This window comes from Peromyscus californicus, unplaced genomic scaffold (genome assembly GCF_007827085.1).
Source record: "Peromyscus californicus insignis strain IS unplaced genomic scaffold, ASM782708v3 Scaffold_12__1_contigs__length_115047231, whole genome shotgun sequence".
NCBI lineage: Eukaryota > Metazoa > Chordata > Mammalia > Rodentia > Cricetidae > Peromyscus > Peromyscus californicus.
In genome coordinates, this window is record NW_026294413.1 from 23,253,673 (window position 1) to 23,278,499 (window position 24,827).

Consider the following 24,827-nt stretch of genomic DNA (forward strand, 5'->3'; position numbering starts at 1 on the left):
CTGACTTTACTGGAAAGCTATTAAAGGCATTCTTCACCTCTAGTCCTGATTTTTGAGCTTATCGTGTCCATTTCATTCTTCCTTAGAGTTTTCAACTCTGCTAACTATCTCCCCTGTTGATACATGTTGCCCATCTTGTCCACTTGAACCTTTAGTGCCATTATTACACATTCTTTGATAGTTCCAACATCGACATTGTATCTAAGCTTCATTCTGTTGATTGCTTTGTCTCCTGACAGAGTGCTGATGTATTTTTTCTTGCTATTTTTGATTAAAAGTCAGACACCTTATACAGTATGACAGAGACAGAGATAAATAGTATCTACATTTGGGAATGGGCATGCCCCATCAAGATGTCAGTGCAGAGGTATAACTCTTCTAATCCATCCAGAGGTCGAGCTGTCTTGTTTTGTTTTTGCTATAGTTACCCTCAGTACAACAGTGGATGAAAATTCAGCATTCCCACCGTGCTGAGACTGAGTACTGGGTGACTGAAGTCTTTCTTTTTCAGTTCTTGCTTCATGAAAAGCTTTAGGCCTTTGCCCAGAGCCTGTGCCTGAGGTCTTTCTTCATGCTACGCATCACCTTCACCTCAGTACATAGGGTGCTTTCTTGTCTAACAGTAGTGATGTAAAGTCTTCCTTTGTTCTTGTTCAACATCTGTCACTGGTAGTTCCTTAGTTCCTGTACACCAAGCACAGGGCTTTTCCAAGGATTCCCTGAGTAGTAGAGGATCTCTCATAGAGATCCCAGAAGGAGTTTTTTTTGGTTCAGGGTTTTTAAACTTTGTTCTCCAGAAAAGAAGAGCCCAGGTAAGTGCCTTCCACAGTGGCCATTGTTCCCCTCCTCTACACCTTCACCTGAGGCTATTTGCTGCCTTGTTGGCCTGCAGTCAAACTCCTTTGCACTCAGTGAGATCTGTAGAAAGTGGGTGTGAACCCTCCCTTTGGGGCTGCTCACAGGGACTCTATAGTCTCTTGACAGCCTGCAAGAGTTTGCCTGTCACAATTTGCTAACATTTATAGCTCTTTTGTTTTTACAAAAGGTAGATAAATCTCTGTGTTTCCTTTTTCATCAGTCATATTTTAGATGCCTACCTATCTATCTCAGTATCTCCACAACATTCTGCAATGCAGCATATTAGTCTTTAAAGAGCTCTAACACAGAGATGATGCACCTTGAAGACATTGCACTTTTAGAGTGTCCCTAGTTTTCTACAACTATAAACAATGTCCTAATGAACATACTCACACAAATTTCTCTAAACACTGATCAGGCAACAGTAGCCACAGCTAACAATACCACATACCAGGTGTCCTAAGATACTAAGGCTAGAGAGTCCCACAACAACCCCTCAAGACAGAAATTACCATCATTTCTAAACATGAAGATAGAAGTTTTTGCCCAAACATTGTCATAATATTTATGTGTGATTTTAGCTCTATTTCTGCACATCATATTTTTCAGTGTAAGCATATGTGGCAGAGGAAAGAGTGGGGGGAGAAGGGAGTCATAATGCCAGCTCAGTATGTTTCAAACATCAAGAATTCTATGTTTGTATGTGTGACCAATGTTCTACAGTATTAAAATTTGTATAATATATTATTATACTGCCTTGTTTCCCATAATGTAACAACAGTTAAATGGCCCTTATCCAAAAGTGTTTCTAATTTCAGAGCTTTTGGAATTGAAATTGTACCTGGTTAGCACCCAATTTCAGATTCTGAACTTGGATTAGGGATAGTCAATGTATATTTAAACGACTCCTACACAGTGAAGCTATTATTCAGGGTATTATTGCTTCTATGCCAGCCTTAAGGGTTTAATAAGTAAATTTTCTGTTTCATTTTATTTTTTGAGACAGAGTTTCTCTGTGTAGTCTCAACTGTCCTGGAACTCGCTATGTAGACCAGGCTGGCCTTGAACTCAGGAACCCTGTCTCTGCCTCCCAAGTGGTGGGATTAAAAGTATGTATTATCATGCTTGGCTAATAAGTAAGTATTTGAAATTTTAAATACTGAAGCAGTAACTCTAAATTTTCACCCCATTTATAGTTGCTTATAGCTCATATGATAATCTCTCTCTCATAATGGAATCCAAAGTCATTAACAATTATTAAATTAAAAGTACTAACAATACCAATGTTTGCCAAGACATTAACAGAACTCTATGTCCCACTGGCAGACTACATTGGTATCTCGATGGTGTAATGAGACTTTACCTACATCACTCTACATAGAATATACAAGGATATTGTATAATTCAAGAATATTATAGTTTGATTCCAGATTACTGTAATAAAATGAAAATAGAAAGTCATACAATTTTTTATTGTTCAGTACATGTAAAGTCATGTTTTTACTAGCTACAGTCTATTAAGTATACAGAAGCATTATGTCTAAAAGTATCATATACAGATCCTAATTAAAACATTTCATGGTGAAAATGCTAACAATAATCTGAACTGTTGAGAAATGATGCTGAAACCTTCAATTAGTTAAAAAACAAACAATCAAACAAAAAACCAGTAAAGAGAGAGAAACAAAGCAAGGTATAATCTGTAAACCTATATCTTAATTCTAGTTCTTCACACAGATACTTACTAGGAATCCAAAGACATTATAAAAATAAAATGTTCTACTTTTCCAACAGAATGGCATTAAAGATGCTGATTTAAAAATGTTTTAAATAAAAAACTAAACATTCTGATTCTTATTTAAAATCAAAGTTAGAGGGGGAAAAAGAAAGAAGAGGAAGAGGGTAATAGTGACTATAATTACTCTAATTCTGGGTAATCTAAGATCAATGATTTATCTGGAGGCAGAAGCCATATAACTAGGGCTCTTTAATCCCAAAATGGGATTTGTTAACACCTGGCTTCAATATCAATATTTTCCATAATATGGAGAGCTACCTCACTCTGTCAATGTCAATAATTTAACTGACTCATAGATGCATCTATTACCATTTCTACATTTGGGAATTACATTTCCCAAATGTAATTCTAATTTCCTTTCTGACCTTCAAATTTATAACTATTTGCAGGAAGGAGGTAAATAAAAGCATAAATCCCAGGTCCTTAAAGGGAAAATGTCCTTTCACAGATCATATGCACATACTCTATACATTTTTAAAAAATGTATTCTTCCAATAGTTTAACACCAAGCAATTAGAATTGCTATAAAAGCCAAAATGAAATTACCCAGAACTTTAAAAAGGGGGGCAGAGGACCTTCCTGAAAGTACTTCCCTGGTAAAAACCAAATGTCTAGTAGGTGACATCTAAATTATTTTAAAATGCTACAAAAATAAGTATATTTTGGCTTATAGCCAAAGCATTTTCATTTAAATTTGTCATTATGTCCATAATTACATTATAACATGTAATTTCCTGAACATGAAAGATACTTAAAAACAATTTTCCAAAACACATATAACATGACTACCAGAGAGGACTATGGTTGAGATTTCATGGGCAATTTGGGGGAAGGTGGAGCAAAGTTTTAGATGGGGTCTCACCACATTCCTAGGCTGGCCTCAAACTCTTCTGTCTCAGTCTCCTGTGTGCTGAGCATTTGCTCCTGCAAAGGACTTGGGCTTGATTCCCAATACTCACATGGCAGCATGTAACCATCCACAACTCCAGTTCCAGGGGATCCAATGCCCTTTTCTGACCTCTGCAGGTACCAAGCACACATGTGCTGAAATCTAGCCTAAAATTTGCAGGAATTCATTTAGAATTAAATTATAATTTTGATTTTAAGGTTTAGAGGAAATTTAAAGTTGAATTTAAAATAGAAAAGTAAAGTCAGATCCATGCAAAAGATAAAAACTTATCCCTGTTCAGTTGGCCAAGCTGTCAAAATCAAGCACAAACTAGAATCAAAATACATAAACTAGCACTGCAGACTCCACAGGCAATGTTCCCCAGAGCCCCTTTCTTCACCATATGCAGCAGATGCCCACAGCCTCCAGATACTCTTGCCTGACACACACCCCAATGCAAGTCTAACAACTGTGCTTTCACTTCAGTCTGTAATGTAGCATGAATCTTAAAAGTTCTTATTAATAAAAATAAACCCAGAGCCCAGATGTAACACAAATTGTTAGAAGGTCTTATTAATAAAATCAAACCTGAGCCAGGTATTGGGGTGAACACTGAATGACCAGAAAAACAGAACAGGCCATAGCTACCTCCCCTCGCCAATTCCTCAGCTGATCCTGTTTCCTCAGACTGGAAACTTCTGAGTCCTTATCCAAACAGATCTCAGCTGAACTGTTTCTCGAAAGCCTGAAAGCTTAACCGGGCCATAGTTCCTCGTCCTCACACCTTATATACCTTTCTGCTTCCTGCCATTACTTCCTGGGATTAAAGGCGTGAGTCACCATGCTTGGCTGTTTCCAGTGTGCCCTTGAACTCACAGAGATCCAGGCAGATCTCTGCCTCTGGAATGCTAGGATTAAAGGTGTGTGCTACCACTGTCTAACCTCTATGTTTAATATTGTGGCTGTTCTGTTCTTACCCAAGATAAATTTATTAGAGTGCACAATATTTTGGGGAACACAATACCACCACACTGTAATTTTTAATGTTCAATGAAATTTGAACTTACTGTTGTCAAGCTACCTAAGCTAAGGTTCAGAAATTCCTTTCATATAATTTGAGAGTAGCCCCAAATATGCTTCTCATTAAGTGCAAATTCTTCCATCCTAACAGTGCCCTGTGAATTGTAAAGTCAGAATACGAGGAGAAAAACCTTCTCATCTCCATGCACGTCAGTCTGTTTTTATACCTAAGGCAATTTCAGATGGAAGCAGCACATCTAGTTAGATCTGAAAGGAGGAACTGCTGAGGTCAGTCTAGATGTTTCCCTCAAAGAACAGCTTAGTGCTCCCATTTCTCAGACGAGAACAGAAGGAGAGAGGAGGAGGAGGTAGGAGGAGCGTAAGGCCTGAACTCAGGACCGCAGTGGAGAAGCAGCAGTGGAGAAGAGAGAGCAGGAGGATGGCGTGAGGACGCAGGAGGATGGCGTGAGGACGCAGGAGGATGGCGTGAGGACGCAGGAGGATGGCGTGAGGACGCAGGAGGATGGCGTGAGGACGCAGGAGGATGGCGTGGGGACGCAGGAGGATGGCGTGGGGACGCAGGAGGATGGCGTGAGGACGCAAGCTGGGAGGCTGGGCTTCCCAGTGTGGAGAACAAAATGAAATGGAACTGCCTCCCAAAACCTGACTCCAAGTCATGTCAAAATAAGGAAACAGGTTGTGGAAAGTAAAGAAAAAGCTAAAAATGAGCAGAAATTAGTGTCAAACTTTAAAAAGAACTTATTTTGCTTTTAGTATGTGTACATCCATGTGGGGATGTGTGCATGTGAGTACGGATACCCAAGAAGGCCAGCAGAGGGTTTCAGGTATGCTGGAGCTGGAGTTGCCGAGGGGTCATGAGCCACCTGACATGGGTGCTAGGAACCAAGCTCAGATGCTGAGCCATCTCCCTAGTCTCTATAATCTCAATCTTGTTGATAAAATTGGACTTACATACCTTAGCTACATTTTGCTGTTTCCATTTGTCTCTTCCAAGAGAATCAGGAATTTAAACTCTATATAGGAACTAAGTTCTTCCTAACAGCCGTTTCTTTCATAGCGGAGGAAAAAGACAAAAGCGTCCTCAAATGAGAGTGAGCACTTAACCTTAGGCATGCAGGCTTGGTTGTGGCTGAATGGTAGGACTTCTGCTATGCTACAGGGCAGGTGAGACGGCTCAAGAGGCACAGGCTCCTGCCACCAAGCCTAATGACCCAAGTCTGACTCCCGGGACCTCCAGGGTGGAAGGAAAATCAACTGCAGAAAGCTGGCCTCTGACTTCCATACACATGACATGGTATTTACTCACATGCATGCAGGAGTACACAAAATAAAGGTAATGAGATATTTTAAAACGGTAAACATCTTCACTTCAGTTTGCAATGAAGCCATAAACTGTATCTACACAATAAAGATACAACTTTAAACTTGTCTCCTACATTGACAATATGCACTGGCTAAGTCAAAAGTCACCTAGATTCTAATTGGTTGGATCTGTCTGTCTGCCTGTCTGTCTCTGTCTCTCTGTCTCTCTCTCTGTCTCTCTGTCTCTCTCTGTCTCTCTCTCTCTCTCTCTCTCTCACACACACACACACACACACACACACACACACACAGAGCTATGTTGCTATGAACTCGCCAACTGTTTTTTTTATTGTTTTGGTTTTTCAAGACAGGGTTTCTCCGTGTAGCTTTGTGCCTTTCCTGGAACTCACTCTGTAGCCCAGGCTGGCCTCGAACTCAGAGATCCGTCTGCCTCTGCCTCCCAAGTACTGGGATTAAAGGTGTGTACCACCACCACCCGGCTGCCATCTGTTGATTTAACCAATCAAGGATTGAAAATTCTATTTTATATTCTTTTCTTAGTATTCCCTAACATCTAATATCTATTAATAAGTAACCTACAGATGATTTTAAGAACACAAGAGGATATACACAGATTATATGCAAATACTAAACCATTCCACTTAAAGGACATATAAAATGAATAATGAATAAAAGTTAAATAAAGCCGGGCGGTGGTGGCGCACGCCTTTAATCCCAGCACTCGGGAGGCAGAGGCAGGTGGATCTTTGTGAGTTCGAGGCCAGCCTGGTCTCCAAAGCGAGTTCCAGGAAAAGGCGCAAAGCTACACAGAGAAACCCTGTCTCGAAAAACCAAAAAAAAAAAAAAAAAAAAGTTAAATAAACATTTTACACAAGGAATCTGTTATCTATGAGTGTTCCTGGAGCCAATCTGTCCACTAGAAATACTGAGAGACACAACTGTGTGTGGTAGATCCTTAATTATATATACCTATCTGTCACTACATACTTGGAATCAGAACCTTACCCAATGATTAAACAGACTTGCTTTTAAAAGTCAGCAACACTAACCTGGCCAGATTACATTGTAATTTCATTAAGTATTAAATTTGATTTTGTGCCTTAAATTCATTTCATAAATTTACTAAAGATCTTTGAAGGGTCATTAGAAATGAAACCTTATTTCCCTCTGTCAAAGCAAAGACGACTTCTGAAGACAAAAATTCTTTCTTATTCATATTCACCATGCACAGCCTCTGACACAGAACATGTGTCACTGGCTTAGTTTGCCAAGTGAAGGAAAGACAATTTACGATATCGACTGAAAGCCTTAAGAATGTCTATCCCTTTAGTCACACCTAAAAGAAACCTCTTTGGAAGAATCTGCAATGAACACTTGAGTAAAGAATGATATTTAATAAAGTCTATTTTTAAGTTGAAAAACTAAAAATATAAGTATCAAAATTAAGGAAATGGAAAGTAAATTCTGATTTACTCACCAGAAAGTATGCAAAGAACTAGTTTTGAAAAAATTTTGAATAATAAAATATTCATATTAAAATATTAAGAAAATCTTAATCTTATGCTAAAAATGCTACAATTAAGTATATAACTAAATGCTAAGTATATTTATGGTATACTTTCAATTTTGACATGTTTATTTAAAAACATAGTAAAATAACATGCTTTTTGTAAGCTAAAAATACAAAAACAATGACTGTGATTTACATGGAGGTTCTCTGGCAAACGATGTGAAAGCAGAGTTTGAAGGCGAAGTATACTGGAGTTTTTCTTTCTTGCCTTCATGGATGATTTGCAGACTTTTTCCATTATTGCACTGTGGACTGTTCATTAACAATTAAAAATACTCATGCTACCCAAGCCATCATGTCTGAACAGAACCTTTTAATCTACGTGGTAGATGCCCAGACCATATCAACTTGGAACCACCTGCCAGGTTCTAAACATTCTGAAAGGACTTAGATTGGATACTTAGAGTCCTCTTTAAATTAAGTAAACATGCTTATACCTAATTATAGTCATTTCAAATCAGTAACTATTAAAATATTTAACTGCATTTAGCATTGGGCCACATATTACTGTAGTATACATGTAGAACAACATTTTTGTCAATGGAAACTTAGCTTAATATAATCTCACTAATTTTTTTTAACATGGCACTTCAAAGAAAAAAAAATGACAAAATCAATGGAGAAATGAAATTCAAGTACAACTAAAGACAATCAATTTATTATTTCTCACCCAGTCCATTCCACCCAAGGAAGAATGATCATCACTTTAATCAAATCATAAAGTGGCTACATAGTCCGCCTATTGACGTTTTATTGTGCTGTGTGGCCTGGCACGGGGGCACACACCTGCAATCCCAGCACTTGGCTGGCAGGACTAGAAGAGGACCACGAAGCGAGACTGCCTGAGTTTGAGTTCTGGCTAAGCCTTGGGGACAGTAGCTGAACCTCACTGTGCCACAGCTGCTTCATCTGTAAGGGAGATAATACCTGTAATCCTAAAGCTCCTACAAAGTAAACAGCACACACTCTGAACCGCTTCCATAGCATTGTTAAGGGGAAACTAACCTAACAACACTTTTATTCTTACTATCTAGAATCCAATACAAAATGGTGAAGTAGCAAATTAAAAGAAATCACAGGATAGAGAGACTCCTCCATTGAAAACTACTCATAGCCACTCTCTTGTTTATTTTTTAAGTTTAATTAAAAATAAAACAAAACAACAACAACAACAACAAAAAAACCCCTATCTTTCAGTAAGTAAACAAAACTAATGAAGCGGGCCCACTGTCCAAACTTCCGGACTAGCCAATATCTGATGACAGTAATGGTGAGGTAGTGAAAAACATCCAAATAACAACTCCACTGTGGCCACAGTCAATCTTCTGAAAAGACCACTGAACACTAGTGACTCAACTTAACAGACTTCTCATTTAGTTTGTAAATCTCAGCATGCAATAATCTCCCTGCCCCTCCATTCCCATCAAAATGTTCCGAGTATAGAAATGATGCCATCACCATCTGTGATCAACTGCATGGTACACTATTAACTACTGGCTCCTTTTCCTCTGTCCACTCCTTTTAATACCTAAGTAACCCTGGAATTTCTTTTTGCCTCATGGTTATTCTCCCCTGAGAGCTCACAAGCTTCTACCCAAACATAAAAGACTAAAGATATCTGCCATGACCTTTAGACTTCTATACATAAGCTCAATGCCTTTCACAGGTCAAAAACACTACATTCCACTATGAAGTAAATAAATTTCATGATCTGAACCCAATTCATAAACCCAATTTGATAAACACTACACATAGCATCTCTGGTAGCTCTAAAATGCCCAAGAAGTCCAAGCTTCCTTTTACCTGGCTTCATTCTCATGACCGCTCAGATTAGTTTTTCTCAATGCCTAGTAAAACAGCATCACCATCTATATTTACTGACTGCCCATTAAATGCCAGGCACTATTTTAAAACAGCTTTTGAAATCAACTCACTAATCTTCATAGCAATCTCATAAGGTGGGCAATATTATCAGTAGTTTACACAAGGAAAATATCTTGCCCACACAAATAAGCAGAGGAGTCAGTATAAAAATCTACATCCTATGTTTTAACCTTGATACTACATCCATGGCAAACACGGTGTGTGTTGTCATGGGACCCACATTTTAGCAAATGATTAGAATGAAGGGATAAATGAAAGGGAGAAGCAACTCATTATAGATTATTTTAAAAGACCAGGAAGAAAATAGCATATTATGATAGAAAGACAGGTAGACAGTAAAAGAAGGCCTCCCTGAAAAAAAAAAAAAAATGACTGAGATCTGAAAGTGCCCTGATTAGGTTTTGGTTGGTTTATTTTTCTGGGGTTGGTTGTTTGTTTTGTTTTGTTTTTGTCAAGTTGCCACAGCTAGAATTACGAATTGGGAAGAGGAACTTCAATTGAGAAAATGCCTCTATCTGCTGGGTTTGTAGTTAATTAAGTCTGTACATCATGTTCTTCATTAATGATTAACGTGTGAGGTCCTAGTCCACTGTGGGTGGTGCTATCACTGGGAAGGTGGTCCTGGGTTGTATAAGAAAGCAGACTGAGCAAGCCATGGGAAGCAAACTAGTAAGCAGTATTACAATCTCTGTGTTAGTCCCCACCTTCGGATTGCCACCCTATTTCCTACTCTGACTTATCTTCATGATCAACTAACTGCAAGCTGTACGGGTAAAATGAACCCTTTCCTCCCAAGTTGCTTTTGTTCAGTGTCTTTATCATAACAATTGAAAGTAAACTAAAACAAACAGGTCATAGGATGGTCTAACTAGAATCCTTAGAAGAAAAGAGACACCAAATACATTGATCTTCATTCTCAATCTCTTTTGCTCTCTCCTCCCCACATCCTTCAAATCTCCCATTCCCAAAATGCACACAGAAGTTATCAGGAAGCCAGAGAGAGATGCCTGACAGCACCTTTATCTTAGACTTCTAGCATCCAAAACTGTGAGAGAAAACGTTTCTGTTGTTTAAGCCACTCAATTATATTTTGGGGGCAACCCAGGCAAACTGGCTTGGGTGGGAAAGACCTAGGTCGTGTGTAGGAACTGACAGAACAGTTGGAATAGAGAGAATGTGTTAAGACTCTGAAGCCCACAGGCAGCAGGTGGCAAATGATTCTGAAATAAGATGAAGAAAGCAAACTGCTCCTGGTAGAGGTCGAAGTTTGTTGTGAAATGGATTTGAGAATATACAGTGTCACATTTTTTTCTTCAGTGGCAAGAGGTCATTAACATATAATTACTAGGTGCTACTAGTAAGATCATCTTGTAATATAAAAATCAACCTCACAAAACAAGGAACTGAACTCATATAAAATGTTAACTGTGCTCTAGTGAAATATTTACTGCAGAACTCCAAAAAACTAAGATTTCTGTCTTTTGGTTTTTGTTTCATTGTGTATCCCTAGTTAATCTAGAGCTTGCTATACAGATCTGGCTGTGTTAGAACTCTCAGAGATTCTCCAGCTTCTGCCTCCCCTAAGTGTTGAGATTAAAGGTGTGCATCTGACTGTATGTACGGCACCATATGCATGTAGGTACCAACAGAGGGCAGAAGAGGGCATCAGATAACCTGTAACTATAGTAACAAGCAGCGGGAAGAACTGTTGTGGAAGAACAGTAAGTACTCTTAACTACTGAGCCATACCCTAGCCTATGAGACTTTTTTTTAAAGTTTTTATACCACTAAAGACATTTCTAATCTAATACTGGAAATAGTAAATATGTAGTGAGCCTATGTGCAAAGAACAGTTCTGAATAATTTAAAATGTACAAATAAACCAAACATCAGTTCTAGACCTAAGAATCACAACAAAAGATAAAATTCCCTACCTCATAAGCTAAGGTACCATCTATCTATGGGAGGCATTTTATATACCACTAAGGGAGAAATAATAGCAAGTAAATTATGACAACAGCTCAAACAGGTCTTAATTCTAGAACTATCAAAATGTAGGGAAATGTATACTACTGTTTGTTTGTCTAGACAGGGTCTCACTATGCAGCCTAGGTGAGCCTGGAACTCAATGTGCACAACAGGTTAACTCAAATTGCTGAGTCTCCTGCCTCAGCCATCTCAGTGCTAAAATGTAAGCTTCTATCACCACATTTTGCTTGAAAAAAAAAACATTTTAAATAGCTAAGAAAGAATATGAAAATAAATAAAAGCAGAACATTGAAGTCACATGAAAGAGTGCATAGAATAGATCAAATATATACAGGTTATAAGAAGTACTTTGTATAGAGTGTCACATTGAAGCTAATTTGAATGCTAAGTAGAAATCAGAAATGCAGATGGTGAGAGAAGGAATATTTTCATAAAGAGAAATTGTAAGAAAAAATAGCAATAAAATAAGATATTGGTAGAGAGAAATATTTTCAGAAAAACAGCCAGAGTAGTCAGGATTAAGAGAAGCTGTAAAGAGGCTGAAATTGACACAGAAACTTGAGGAATGGCCCTCAAACTAATTTTTCAACCCAATGTGTCTTAAGAGTCATAATGGACATAAATGATATGGATCTAACAATGATTCTCAACTGTGAGATCGTGGTAAAAGAGATTAACTCTATTGGGAGTAAGACCTGAAAAAGCCCTCTAAAAAATGGTACATTCCTTCCACTCCACCTTTGAGAATCACTGCAGTGGGAAAACAAAAGTCTGAGTCACTGACTGAATTACAATTCAAGAAACGTAATGGAGTTAAAACTATAGGAAAATGAAGGGCAGAAGAGAAGGCACAGATAATAACCTCAAGCAAGGACAGTGCATTCTAAAATGTCAGTAGGTCATTTCCATGACAGCCAACTGGCATCCACAATCACAAAGGATGACGAAGTTTCAGTCTGAACAAAAAGAGATGTGACTATCATTCAGGTAGTAAAGCCATAACATGGATGGAAATCCAGAATGGACATGAAAGAAGGTACCACAAAGGCAATTTTCTGGAGTTGAAATAATCTTATATTGATCTGCCTCATCACCAGTTTTTTTTAAAAGACTTATTTATTTAATATGAATACAGAGTTCTGCCTGCATGTACGCCTGCAGGCCAGAAGAGGACACCAGATCTCATTACAGATGGTTGTGAGCCACCATGTGGTTGCTGGGAATTGAACTTAAGACCTCTGGAAGAACAGCCAGTGCTCTTAACCTCTGAGCCATCTCTCCAGCCCTCATCACCAGTTTTAGTGCAACCCAAAGTTCCTTAGATCACAACAAGCATGCATACAGCAGGAGCACTGAAAGAATTTCACAGCTGCCTACTGTGTGCATCTACTGTAAACGGAGTAAAAATCAAGTCTACAACTTGCAAAGAGACTGAGCAGCTTAGAAGGGACAATTACAAGGACACTTAGTGTTTCAATTAGTCAAACACCCACAGTCATACGGTTTGAAAGAAGAATAATTACAGCTATATCATAGTATCAAAGTATTTTCACTTTAAAAAGGGTTTAATAATAATCTAAAATCAGGGGCTGGAGAGATGGCTCAGAGGTTAAGAGCACTGCTTGTTCTTCCAAAGGTCCTGAGTTCAATTCCCAGCAACCACATGGTGGCTCACAACCATCTGTAATGAGATCTGGCGCCCTCTTCTGGCCTGCAGGGATATGTTCAGGCAGAACTGTATACATAATAAATAAATCTTTAAAAAAAAAAAAAAAAAAAAAAAAAAAAAAAAAAAAAAAAAAAAAAAATAATCTAAAATCAATTTCTTTTGTTTTTGGCTTTTCAAGACAGGGTTTCTCTGTGTAACTTTGGAGCCTGTCCTGGAACTCACTCTGTAGCCCAGGCTGGCCTCGAACTCACAGAGATCCACCTGGCTCTGCCACCCAAGTGCTGGGATTAAAGGCATGCGCCACCACCGCCCGGCTAAAATCAATTTCTTAATTATGTCATTTTTCCAAGTATTTTTAAAGCCAATAAGCAATATTATCCCATATGTGAAAATGTGACTTTTCCCCATTTTTATTAATATACATTAACTGTATAGAACATGAGTTTCATTACGACATTTTCCTAACAGCACTTCATATAGCGTACTCTATCACATTCTCCCTCATTGCCCTCTTTTGCCCCCACACCTTCCCCCTTCCACCAGTTCCCTTCTTCTCCCAAAATAATCACCCCTCTGATAGTTGTGATTTCAAGTCACACAGGAAGAAATGTCCAGTTTCCTGGTGCTGTAAATATACCAACTGAATTAATCAAATTCTATTTATTCTGACTGAATATTTTCTGACAAAGTTCCTTCAAGAGTAACGGCTTGAGAAAAGTAGAGAGAAGGGATGGATGAGAGAAATGAATAAAGTAAACAGAGAGGCAAGAGAAGGATCAGAAGTGACCCAGCAGAACTCACTGCAGCATAAACTTGAAGATCATCATGGTGGCCCAGAACAGAGTCACTGAGCAACACCTTTTTTTTTTTTTCTTTTTTTCTGGAAGCTAGGCATGATACTGGTGCCCAAAGACTATACAGGCTAAAAACTGGATGTATGTGGAAGTCACAGGAATCTGAGAGGGAAGAAATAGGCCACTTGTTAAGCAAAGCAAAAAATACACAATCTGCAACCTGTGAAAGGATCTGGCAAAGTAAATCAGCCATTCATGTAGCATGTTAGCAGCCTGGAAAAACATTTCTTCTATCACTCTGACTGCTGCTGTTGCATAGGCAAATTCCAAGGAAAAAGAAAAAGAAAACCAAAGTAGTCAAATACTTTTCCAAAGCCACAGTATAAGGTCAAATTTACACACAGCAACATTTTTTAAAAGAAATGTGAAATACCTCAGTCTGACCTTCATGTGCACTGGTCTCATGAGTAACTCGAATAGCCTGTAATAAGAATATAAACTATTTACAAAAAAAATAAAACAGCTATATCTACCTTTTAAATGAAAATAGTAACAAAGCTCAGTTTTTACCACCTAAAATCCTGTAATGAGGCGGGAAACTGGAAGAACTTTAGGAGCAATTTAGCACTAAACCTTTCAGAATTATATCTGGATAGGCAAATGAGCCACTGTCCTTTCTACCCACAAACCTCTTAAGCGTTAGGAAACTGACTAGCTCACAGTTTCTAATTTGCAAAGTGCAAGGAAAGGGTCAAATAGCTTCCTTAACTGTTAGAGGCCACACTTAACACTTTATTCCCTTGAGACCTGGAATAAAGTGAGCAGCTCACAGACAGAAACTGAAGAAGCTTATCTCATCTGTCTCTCCAAGGTGCATGCTCCTGCAGCTCTGGCTGAATTTGTGCTTACTCATGCATTTCAGTCGGCAATTTAAAAATGTGGTGCAAAAGGCATGCGTTTATGAGAAGCTAGGGAATTCAGTTATTTGAACTTAATGCTCTAATCATACCCACTATTATTAAAGATGCAGAGAAATGGACACACTAGAAAACCTGGGGTGAAAGTATAACTGTTATATATAGCCATTTGGTGATAAGTATTAAAGCCATAAAGACATGCAAACTGATCAGCAATTTTTCTTCTAGGATAACTATGTTGATACATTTAATGTATATGATTATATGAAATTAAGGATGGTTCTAAAACCTCAGACACAGTAATATACATCTGCAATAATTTTAAGTAGTGAAAAAGAAAGAAAACTCTTAAGATTCCAAACATCACTTTACTGGTTAAATATACTATACAATGGAAAGCTACTCAGCCATTAGAATAATAATGTTAAATATATACTTACTGGTGTTAATACGTTTGTGATAAGTGAAAAAAGCAAGTTATAAAACAGTATTACAGTGTGATCAAATTTTTAAAAAATATTGTGTATATACATACATGTTCCCTATAAAAATATCAATGATAGCTACCTTTCACTGGTGGAATTATTGGCAACTGTCATGTTATTTTACTTTTATGCAACATAAGGATTTCTTAGGAAATTTCCAGGTTTTTAAAACGTAAAGCAACTAAAGTATTTTGGAACACTAAACACTATAATAAATGTATATCATATTGCTTTTCCAATTTCAAAGAACATCATCTATGATAGTACTAAAAGACAAAAATCCTTCAGAAAAAAGTAATTTCAAAACTAATAAATGCTTAGAACAATCATTTCAAACTGGATTAGAGAGTACAGTTATTAATTTGCAAACTATATATATTTGCTCATTCTGCCCTGGACACAGAACTGTCAACTGAACATTATAGATATTTCATGTATAGTTACCTAAAAAACAAAAGCCCTTGTAATGGATATGATTTTTCCCCCAACTATAGTTTCAAGACAAACCACTAAGAGAACCTACAATCCTGTAACGCTGCCCAGGGATGAGGTCAAGACAGAAAGAAGGTACTGACATCATAGTTCTCCAGGTATTTGGCTCTTTCTTCAGGGCTCATTGACACAGACTCCTCTAGGAATTTTTTCAATGTTGATCCAGATTCTGAGAATGTCAAAATGATTAAAATTTTAAGTTTAATTAAAGAAAAAAACTAACAAGAAGTAGTACAGTATTTTCTTAGGTAAAAATCTAAGACTCTTGGGATAAATAACAAAGTCAAATGTTCTTTTGCTGAGCCTGTTCATAAACAATATGAAAAAATGGGAAGGATTAATATCCTTCTCTCCTGGCTTCATGTATATTCCCATAACAAAAGAAGAGATTTATAGTTTGAGAGAGTTAGAGCACCCCCTACTGTTCAATCAAGTTAGAGCACCCCCTCCTGTTCAATCAAGTTAACACATCTGAAGGGAAAAGTGCATCTCACCAAAGTGCATCTTGTCTTTGTTGTTTGCAATGGCGTGGATTAGTCCAATCGTCCCGCAAGCATTGCTGATGGTTTGCTTCATGAAATACACTGATGACGTAACATCCTGTCCTCGAGACTTTATTTTTTCTTCCTCTTCTGTCCTGAACACTTCATACTATTGGGGGAAAAGTCAATAGTCCACATGCAAAAACCACACACTAAAAAGAACACTCAAGTTTGTAAAGGATATGAAATGATGAGATTTAGATTAAATAAGAAAAGCTTTAAGGTAAGATCATAACATTATCACCTACCAGACTGACAAAAGACAATGGACTCTGTGTCAATAAAGACATGAGAAAAAGGACAGTCTCGAATTATTTACTTTACTCATTGCTTGCTTCCAGACAAGGGTTTCCCTGTGTTGTCCTGGTTGGTCTGGAACTTCTGAGCTCAAATGATTCTCCTGCCTCAGCCTGTCAAGCATGGTGACACTCAGCATCATATGCCATTGTTAAAAGTAGTCATTGGTACAACCATACTAGAAGGCACATAGGAATCTGTATTAACACTTTCAATGTGCACACCATCTAACAATTACCTTTGCAATAGCTTGGTTTAAAATATAATCTTCAAGCCGGGCGGTGGTGGCGCACGCCTTTAATCCCAGCACTCGGGAGGCAGAGACAGGCGGATCTCTGTGAGTTCGAGGCCAGCCTGGACTACCAAGTGAGTTCCAGGAAAGGCGCAAAACTACACAGAGAAACCCTGTCTCGAAAAACCAAAAAAAAAAAAAAAAAAAAAAAAAAAAAAAATATAATCTTCAAATGAACAACCAGCAATGGGAGTGTAAATCCACAGTAGTGCTGGCCTAGCATGCATGAAGCCACAGGTTCAATCCCCAGCAACACAGACAGAGACACACAGACACACACACTGAATAAAACAAACAAGTATATTGTAGTGGGTAGCCATTCCAGCTTTGATCTGGAAGTTCCAACCCCCATTGAGACTTCGGCAACTGTCACACCTACAAGGCGGGGCCAAGGGAGGCGCGAATGGCTACCCACTACAGTATATCTACATATTTTATTTTAAAAACTGAGTGAGAAGGAGAAAGGAAAGCAGAAAGATGACTGCTTCTGCTAACTGAGCGTCTACAATTTTGAGAGTCCAAGAGAGCAGAGGTAAGCAAAGTGCAGAGCACACAGCTAAACCTGCCCACTCCTGTTTTCATGAAGTAAAATTGTATTAATGTACTGATATGGCTATCTGTCTACAGTTGAAAAGTTAGAGGCTTTGATGCCTATAGTAAAGCCAAAATTGTTATCATTTGGTCTTTTACAGAAGTCTTTCACAGGGTCTTTTTCTGATCCGCATAATAAAGGATACAAATGATATCTATAGAAAACCCAGAGTTTAAAAGTGATTCTAGGGCCTGGAGAGATGGCTCTGAAGTTAAGAGCACTTCCTGTTCTTCCAGAGTTCTGGGTTTAATTCAGAGAGCCCACAAGGTGGCTCCTAAGTGGCTGTAACTCCGGTTCCAGAAGTTCGAATGCCCTCTTCTGGCTTCCTTGGGCACTGCACATGCATGCATACAGGCAAAATACTTATACACATAAAATAAAAATAATCTAAAAAATAATAAGTACTTCTGAGAACAAATGTATCTATGCTTAAAAATAATTTATGAATGTACTTCTAAATCAAAGTTTTAAGCAATATCTTCAGAGGGTGTCAACATTAATTCACTCATTTAAACTGGTTTTTTAAAAAAGCTGAGTATATCAGGGTCTCAAAGTTGAAGTGTTTATGTAGTTCTACCATTTAGTTTGCTGTTTAATTCTAATGCTGACAAAGTAAAATAAGGCCTGGTAACTTCTAAAGATTTAATATTAAGGGGGAAAGTCTAAAATGACACAAGGTAGAAGAAGAACAAAAACCACCAAGGAAAGGGGAAAAACACTAAACAACCAAGTACAAAGACACAAATATCATATATATTAAATGTATAACCTCTTTACCTATAATCCTCTGGCTGGTAAGTAAGAATAAGAACACACTTGAAACACCATTACTGACTTTATAGAAATGTACTGAAGTACCCAGGTCAATTCCATTGGTGTTTGAATAAGTATTTTCAACTCCATACTAAATTTCCAATTCAGAGTCACAAGACTGAAATACTTTGTATTTCCCAAACATGTACTATGTACTATGTACTAGATGACCTCTCAATGTTTGTAATTTGTCACTTTTGAGAAGAAACGTGATCTACCAAATTAGAAGAGATACCAAAAAGTGGTAGATACCTCTTATATAAGCATCCATCCATACTGATATAAATTACCTACTTTTATAAGTACAAACACTTTAAAACTGTGTGTGGAAGGGGTTGTTATTTGCTGCCTGTTTTTTCTTCCTTTTCCTGTTTTCATTTTGGTGGTGCTGGCAATGAAAACTGTGTTCTTGCTAGTAATAAGTCACTGGTGTTAATTAGGACTGTATGCTTTTTAAATGCTGATGACTAACTAAAGGAAGAAGACAGGAGCTAACTCATTTTTGCCAAAAAAGTAGATCATGGAAATCACTAGTTTCAGAAATTCCGATTCAAACAACAGCTCATTTTGCCCCCACACAAGGTCAGTGCATTCTGACCTCACATTGCATCGCCTAAGAAAGCCCAACTATGTCAAGCATGCTGACACACGCCTATGTCAGCCTTTTGTGTCCTGCACCATAGCACTGTATCAGGGCATTAAAAGACCCCAGAAATAATTCTAGCATCAAGAAGCCAAGCAGGATTACAAAATAGAGGCTAACCTGGGACTACATACTGGGATCCTATTTGAAAATAACAACAAAAACCCTAAAATATAAGAAGCCAAATCTATAATCAAGTGACTTTTCTCTCTCTCTCTCTCTCTCTCTCTCTCTCTCTCTCTCTCTCTCTTTTTAATGGCTCATTACTCCTGGAGTCTGAGGATCGATCTCTACTGCTTGTTTAGTAATCAGAAAAGACACAACACTGGACTAATACAGTAAGATTTTGTCTTAACTCTCCCATAAGTTTCAGATTAAGCAAAACCCATCACTAAATTTGTTTGATCTAAAACTAGTAATTTAAGAAACTCCTACAGAGACCATGTATGCAGTACACACTTTAATCCCACCACTCTGGAGGCAGAAGCAGGGAATTTGTGAGCTCAAGGTCAGCCTGTTCTATACAGTGAATTCTAAGTCAGCCAGAACTACATAGTGAGACCCTGTTTCAAAAAGCAAAAGAAAAAAGAAAAAGAAAGAAAAATTCTAACTAAATTTCTATGACTGTTACAAGTATGGAAAAAACAGTTTATTGAGTAATTTGTTTTGTAGAGCCCTCACAGAGGAGGCAGAAGACTTTCAGTGTTATTTATCCTCAGGGCAACTATGGATTTGTGTCACCAAGCAGCAACTCACTGCATTTTGATGACCTAGGCAGATCTGTCCTCAGAGCAGCATGACTTGAGTGTGTACCTGTCAATTCATCCACATCTCAGCTCTCCCACACTGTCACAAGCACGTCTCCATTTTCACAAGGCCTGAGTTCATCTTAGTGTTCCAAGGTTAAAGTCAGACTACAAGGATGTTCTAAACTGCATTTAACGTTCCAACTCCACTCCATGCACACTGAAATGCAGAGACTAGTATTTCAAAACAGACCTAAGGTAGCTATTTTTCATGCTCAATATTCTGTCAATTTAACTGTATCTAAGCTTAACAATGTTCCTCAAATTAAGTCTGTATTGAAAATAATAGGATCCACGTCATCAGTTTCCCCTACTTCCTTAAAATAAACAAAGGAGGTCTGTTTTTATAAACATAATCAAAATAGCTTATATGCTTTATAAGTTGAAAACCTGAATATTCTTTATTCATATGTTTTATAATAAATATCTACTTAAAATTTCAAAGAATAGGCCAGGCAGTGGTGGGGCATGCCTTTAACCCCAGCACTCGGGAGGCAGAGGTGGGAGGATGTTTGTGAGTTCGAGGCCAGCCTGATTGACAAAGAGAGTTTCAGGACAACTAGAACTGTTACACAGAGAAACCCTGTCTCAAAAAAGCAACAAAACAAAACAAAAAAAACAAAGAATATTCATGAGAATGTTATCAAATGCTACAGTAAACCAAAGCCAAGGCAAAAAAAAAAAAAAGCTGAAGGTAAAAGACCAACGCAGAGCTTTATTGTCAATCTTTAATCTAAATCTTTTATTTTATTTAAATCTTCATTTATCTAAATCTTTTCTATGTTAATAAGACCTTAAGATTTCCTTACTTCTTAGTTTGCTGATTATATGCAAAAAAAGGCATTATTTGTTTTTAAAGACCATTTTTAACTCAGTATCAACAATCTGCATTTATCAGAAACTATGTATCTGCTTTATAATTACCTTTTCTGTGATAGGGAAGAGGAGTAACACTGCACACACTGGTCTTGGTACCATGCTGAGAAGTTCAGGCTCCATCCCATACACATCAACAAACTGCCAGTTAGGATGCAGGCCTAACTGTTTGAGGAACTAGGAAAATGAAAGCAGCAGAAGTTAAGTGGTAAAGGAAAACCTGCAGAATGTTAACAGGGAAATGATGACAAGTACGTGCAGCATCTATACAAAGTATATGGAAAGGACTGTGGTCAAATATTACTGATGTTCAGTAAGAATGAAGATGGCGGCCGGGCGGTGGTGGCGCACGCCTTTAATCCCAGCACTCGGGAGGCAGAGCCAGGCGGATCTCTGTGAGTTCGAGGCCAGCCTGGTCTCCAAAGCGAGTTCCAGGAAAGGCGCAAAGCTACACAGAGAAACCCTGTCTCGAAAAACCAAAAAAAAAAAAAAAAAAAAAAAAAAAAAAAGAATGAAGATGGCACTGTCAAAACACAGCATGCACACCATAAATACACATAATCCTTATTGTCAGGTACACTACAGTCTGAGAGGTGAAAAAACACAGGAAAGCAAGTCTACAATGAATAGGGTAGGATAAGAGCAATTTATATCACATAACAGTTAAAACTCATAACATATTAAACAAATCTGTTCTCAAAATCTATTACTTTGGTATTGAGTATGTTAGCTAGGACTTCACAAAATACATACAAGTCACCTTAAGAACTTATTTCCAGCCTTTATTGCATCAATTAAACAATGAATTATTTTAGTGCATCAACAGTTTACCCTGATATCCAAAAATAACTCCTGGAGTTTAATGACAGAGAGCTAAGTATTTTATCAACAAGCAAAAAGTAACATGGCACACAGACACACATGCAGGCAAAATAAATAAATAGATAAATAAATAAATAGATAAATAAATAAATAAATAAATAAATAAATAAATAAATAAATAGAAATACAGATAAGAATCTCTCTGGGAAAAAAGTACATGGCATGTATTACATCACCTCTCCATCAAGCTGCCTGGTCTAAAACTACATAGAAAGCAAGGGCCTCTCTACTATGTCCATTCTTCACCACATTACTAATAATTTCAGGGTTAGTAACGTTCACAGGCATATTTGAAAATATTTCCCTTTCCCTTTTTCATTTCCTCTAAATGTACTGTTCTAGGCCAGTCTTAATATTCAACCCTACCTAGAAACAAACAAACAAACAAACAAACAAAGATTTTAAAAAAGGCTCAGTGTTAACACAAGAAATTCTTATCTTTTCCTATTGCTAAGGACGTATACCTGGCCAAACCAGGTATTGCTTGGACTGAAATGAATACACTTTAATAGATAACTTTGCCATCTGTATGACTGCATGTTACTTAAGCTTGTTCATGCTGAACTATGGTGATATTTTATTTGTATGTTAATAAAAAAAGTTTGCCTGGAGATCAGAGGACATAGCCAGCCATAAACAAGTCAGGCAGTGGTAGCACACGCCCTTAATCTCATCACCCGGCAAGCAGAGTCTCTGTGTGTTCAAGGACACACTAGGGAACAACCAAGCATGGTGACACATGCCTCTAATCTAAGTACCAACCACAGAGACCTGGAGGTCTGTATAGACAGGCAGTGACAAGGGTGAGGTAGCTGGGCTAAGAGCCAATGAGAGGGCAGAACAGCAAGGCAATAAAAGCCTGGGTAGACAGGAAGCAGCTCTCTCTTGGGAAGCTACAGTGGCGTAGTGAGTTAAGGTTGGCTGGTGTCTCTCACTCTTTCCCTGATCTCTACAGCTTTCACCCCTATTTTGGCTCTGTGTTTCTTATTTAATAAGACCGTTTAGAAATTCGTCTACACTGAACATTCAATGTATACTCCTTTTTCTGCCAGTTAAAGAAGATTGGGACATTTAGCTCCTTATCTACAATGTGATGTTCATTAAATCAACTCTGCATATTACTCTGACAGGACTGACATCTGTGAAGCAGGCAGGTATGGGGAGTTCAGCAAACCTAGGACTCTACTTGGTGTGGGCTATCCATCCACCTCTCTTCTGATAACAAACTTGACAGCCATTTGTGTACTATACAAATACCCCTTTCGGGCTGAAGAGATGGTTCAGCGGTTAAGAGAATTGGCTGCTCTTCTAGAGGACCTGGGTTCAATTCCCAGCACCCACATGGCAGCTCACAACTGCCTATAGCTACAGTTCCAGGGGATCTGACAACCTCACACAGACATACATGCAGGCAAAACACCAATGCACATAGAAATAAATAAATCATGAAAAAAAAACCCAAATACCCCTTTCTCTGAACAATGTACCTAGCAACCTGTTAGCATGCACAGCTCACTCCAAAGAAAGGAAAGGACAATCCAGTCTGAACTGCTTTTGGGTACATGTGCAGTAAAGCAAACTATGTACTTAAAGTGAACTTATAGGGAGATTCTTCTATTTACTCTTTTATGTCCATGCGTAATTGGGCATGCATATTATTAAAATCAGATGCATTATGGGAAAGGATGTATATAGTGCAGAAATGATCATAACTTAAAATCTGTCAATCAAAATAGAGAACCACCCAAACTACACCCCTAGTAATTAAACTTGGCCTTCTCCTGAACTTATGAAAGGAATTCACAAACAATTGGGACTCTTGAAGGACTTACTCACATAGCCTGCTGTTACCTCAATAGTGTACCTCACCTATTCCATCATTTTATTTTAAATAAAAGTATTCCTGCTATCTTTGTAAATCCTTGTGCACTTATTTCAGTGCTTTGAAGAAGATGCCAAGAATCTAGAAAAACCAGGCTGTACCCCAACTTGTAACATCTATTTGTAAGACCTAAAGAGGGCTTAAATTTGTTAATTTTGATGCTCATAAAACCATACTAATATAAAGTTACACAAAATGACACATATGACCCAGTAATTCCATGTGTGTAGTACAAAATAAAGAAACATTGTAACAAGAAAGCAACCTGGACAAAACTGCTCAGTTACTGTAAAGAGACTTTAATATAAATCTTTATGTCAGCCAAAGCCAACAAAAACAAGCGCCAAGCAAGACTCAACATCCAAAGGCAGCAACTGTAGTAATCAGATTGATCAGGAACAAGCTACGAACACAACAAAGATTAAATAGCACACTAACTTAAATCATAAAAATTATTAAATCTTAACAAGAGTGACAATCTACCTTCTCTTTACTCCTGTCACTAAATAATATAACATAAAGAAACTCACTTCAATTACTATCTATTAAGTAGATTAGTTATATATATCCTCTGGCTCCAGGATGCCAGGAGTCACTTACTGGAAACCATCACACAATACAAGGAATAAAGTTTAGAAGTGTTACAGCTGGGCATGGTGGCAGACAGCTTTAATGCCAGTGGTTGGGAGGCAGAGGCAGGCAGATCTCTGAGTTCAAGTCCAGCCTGGTCTACACAGTGAGTTTCAAGATAGCCATGGATACACAATGAGACCCTGTCTTAAAAAACAACAACAAGCCGGGCGGTGGTGGCGCACGCGTTTAATCCCAGCACTCGGGAGGCAGAGGCAGGTGGATCTCTGTGAGTTCAAGGCCAGCCTGGACTACCAAGTGAGTCCCAGGAAAGGCGCAAAGCTACACAGAGAAACCCTGTCTCGAAAAACCAAAAAAAAAAAAAAAACACAACAACAAAGTAATTATAAAAATGTCCTGTTTCTATACAAAACAAACACCAAAGTTGTATTTAAAATAACATATGAAAATTTCAAAAAGATACACTTTGTAAAAGGTCAAGTACAATTAGTTGAACAGTGTACACAGACTTTTACTTTTATTGTCTCTTTTTTTAAAATGTGTTAATTTACAATAGTCAAATTTAATCAGTAAGTTACAAAATCTATAGGATTAGAACATATTTTAACTTTAATCTCCAAAACTAAGAGGAAACTCAAAACAAAAGTCTTCAAAAAGAAACTCAGGACTAGGGGAGCTCAGGAGGTAAAGCGCTTGCTTCCCTGTCGTTTGAAGACTTGAGTTCAAGCCTTGAAAATCCATGTAAAAGCTGGGCATGGTTCACACTCCACACCAACAACAGGACAGGCTAAGACAGGTGAATCCCTGGGTCTTGCTGGCCAGTGTAATCAAATTAGTGAGCTCCAGATTAAAAAAAGGAAAAGGAATAAATTAACTGTGCCCATGAAACGTTTCACAAAGTA

General features: G+C 37.9%; 1 protein-coding gene across 2 annotated transcripts in view; it reads right to left on the reverse strand.

The window, feature by feature from the left end:
* Uchl3 (ubiquitin C-terminal hydrolase L3) overlaps positions 1 to 24,827 on the reverse strand; it is a 50,251-nt gene that overhangs the window by 15,791 nt on the left and 9,633 nt on the right. For both annotated transcript variants that reach the window (XM_052732568.1, XM_052732569.1), the window contains exons 2-5: positions 20,619 to 20,747; positions 16,204 to 16,360; positions 15,793 to 15,878; positions 14,249 to 14,296 (exon numbers count right to left, since the gene is read on the reverse strand). In XM_052732568.1, coding sequence (XP_052588528.1) covers positions 14,249 to 14,296; positions 15,793 to 15,878; positions 16,204 to 16,360; positions 20,619 to 20,693 — 366 coding nt within the window. In that variant the 5' untranslated portion in view covers positions 20,694 to 20,747. The remainder of the gene's footprint in view (positions 1 to 14,248; positions 14,297 to 15,792; positions 15,879 to 16,203; positions 16,361 to 20,618; positions 20,748 to 24,827) is intronic.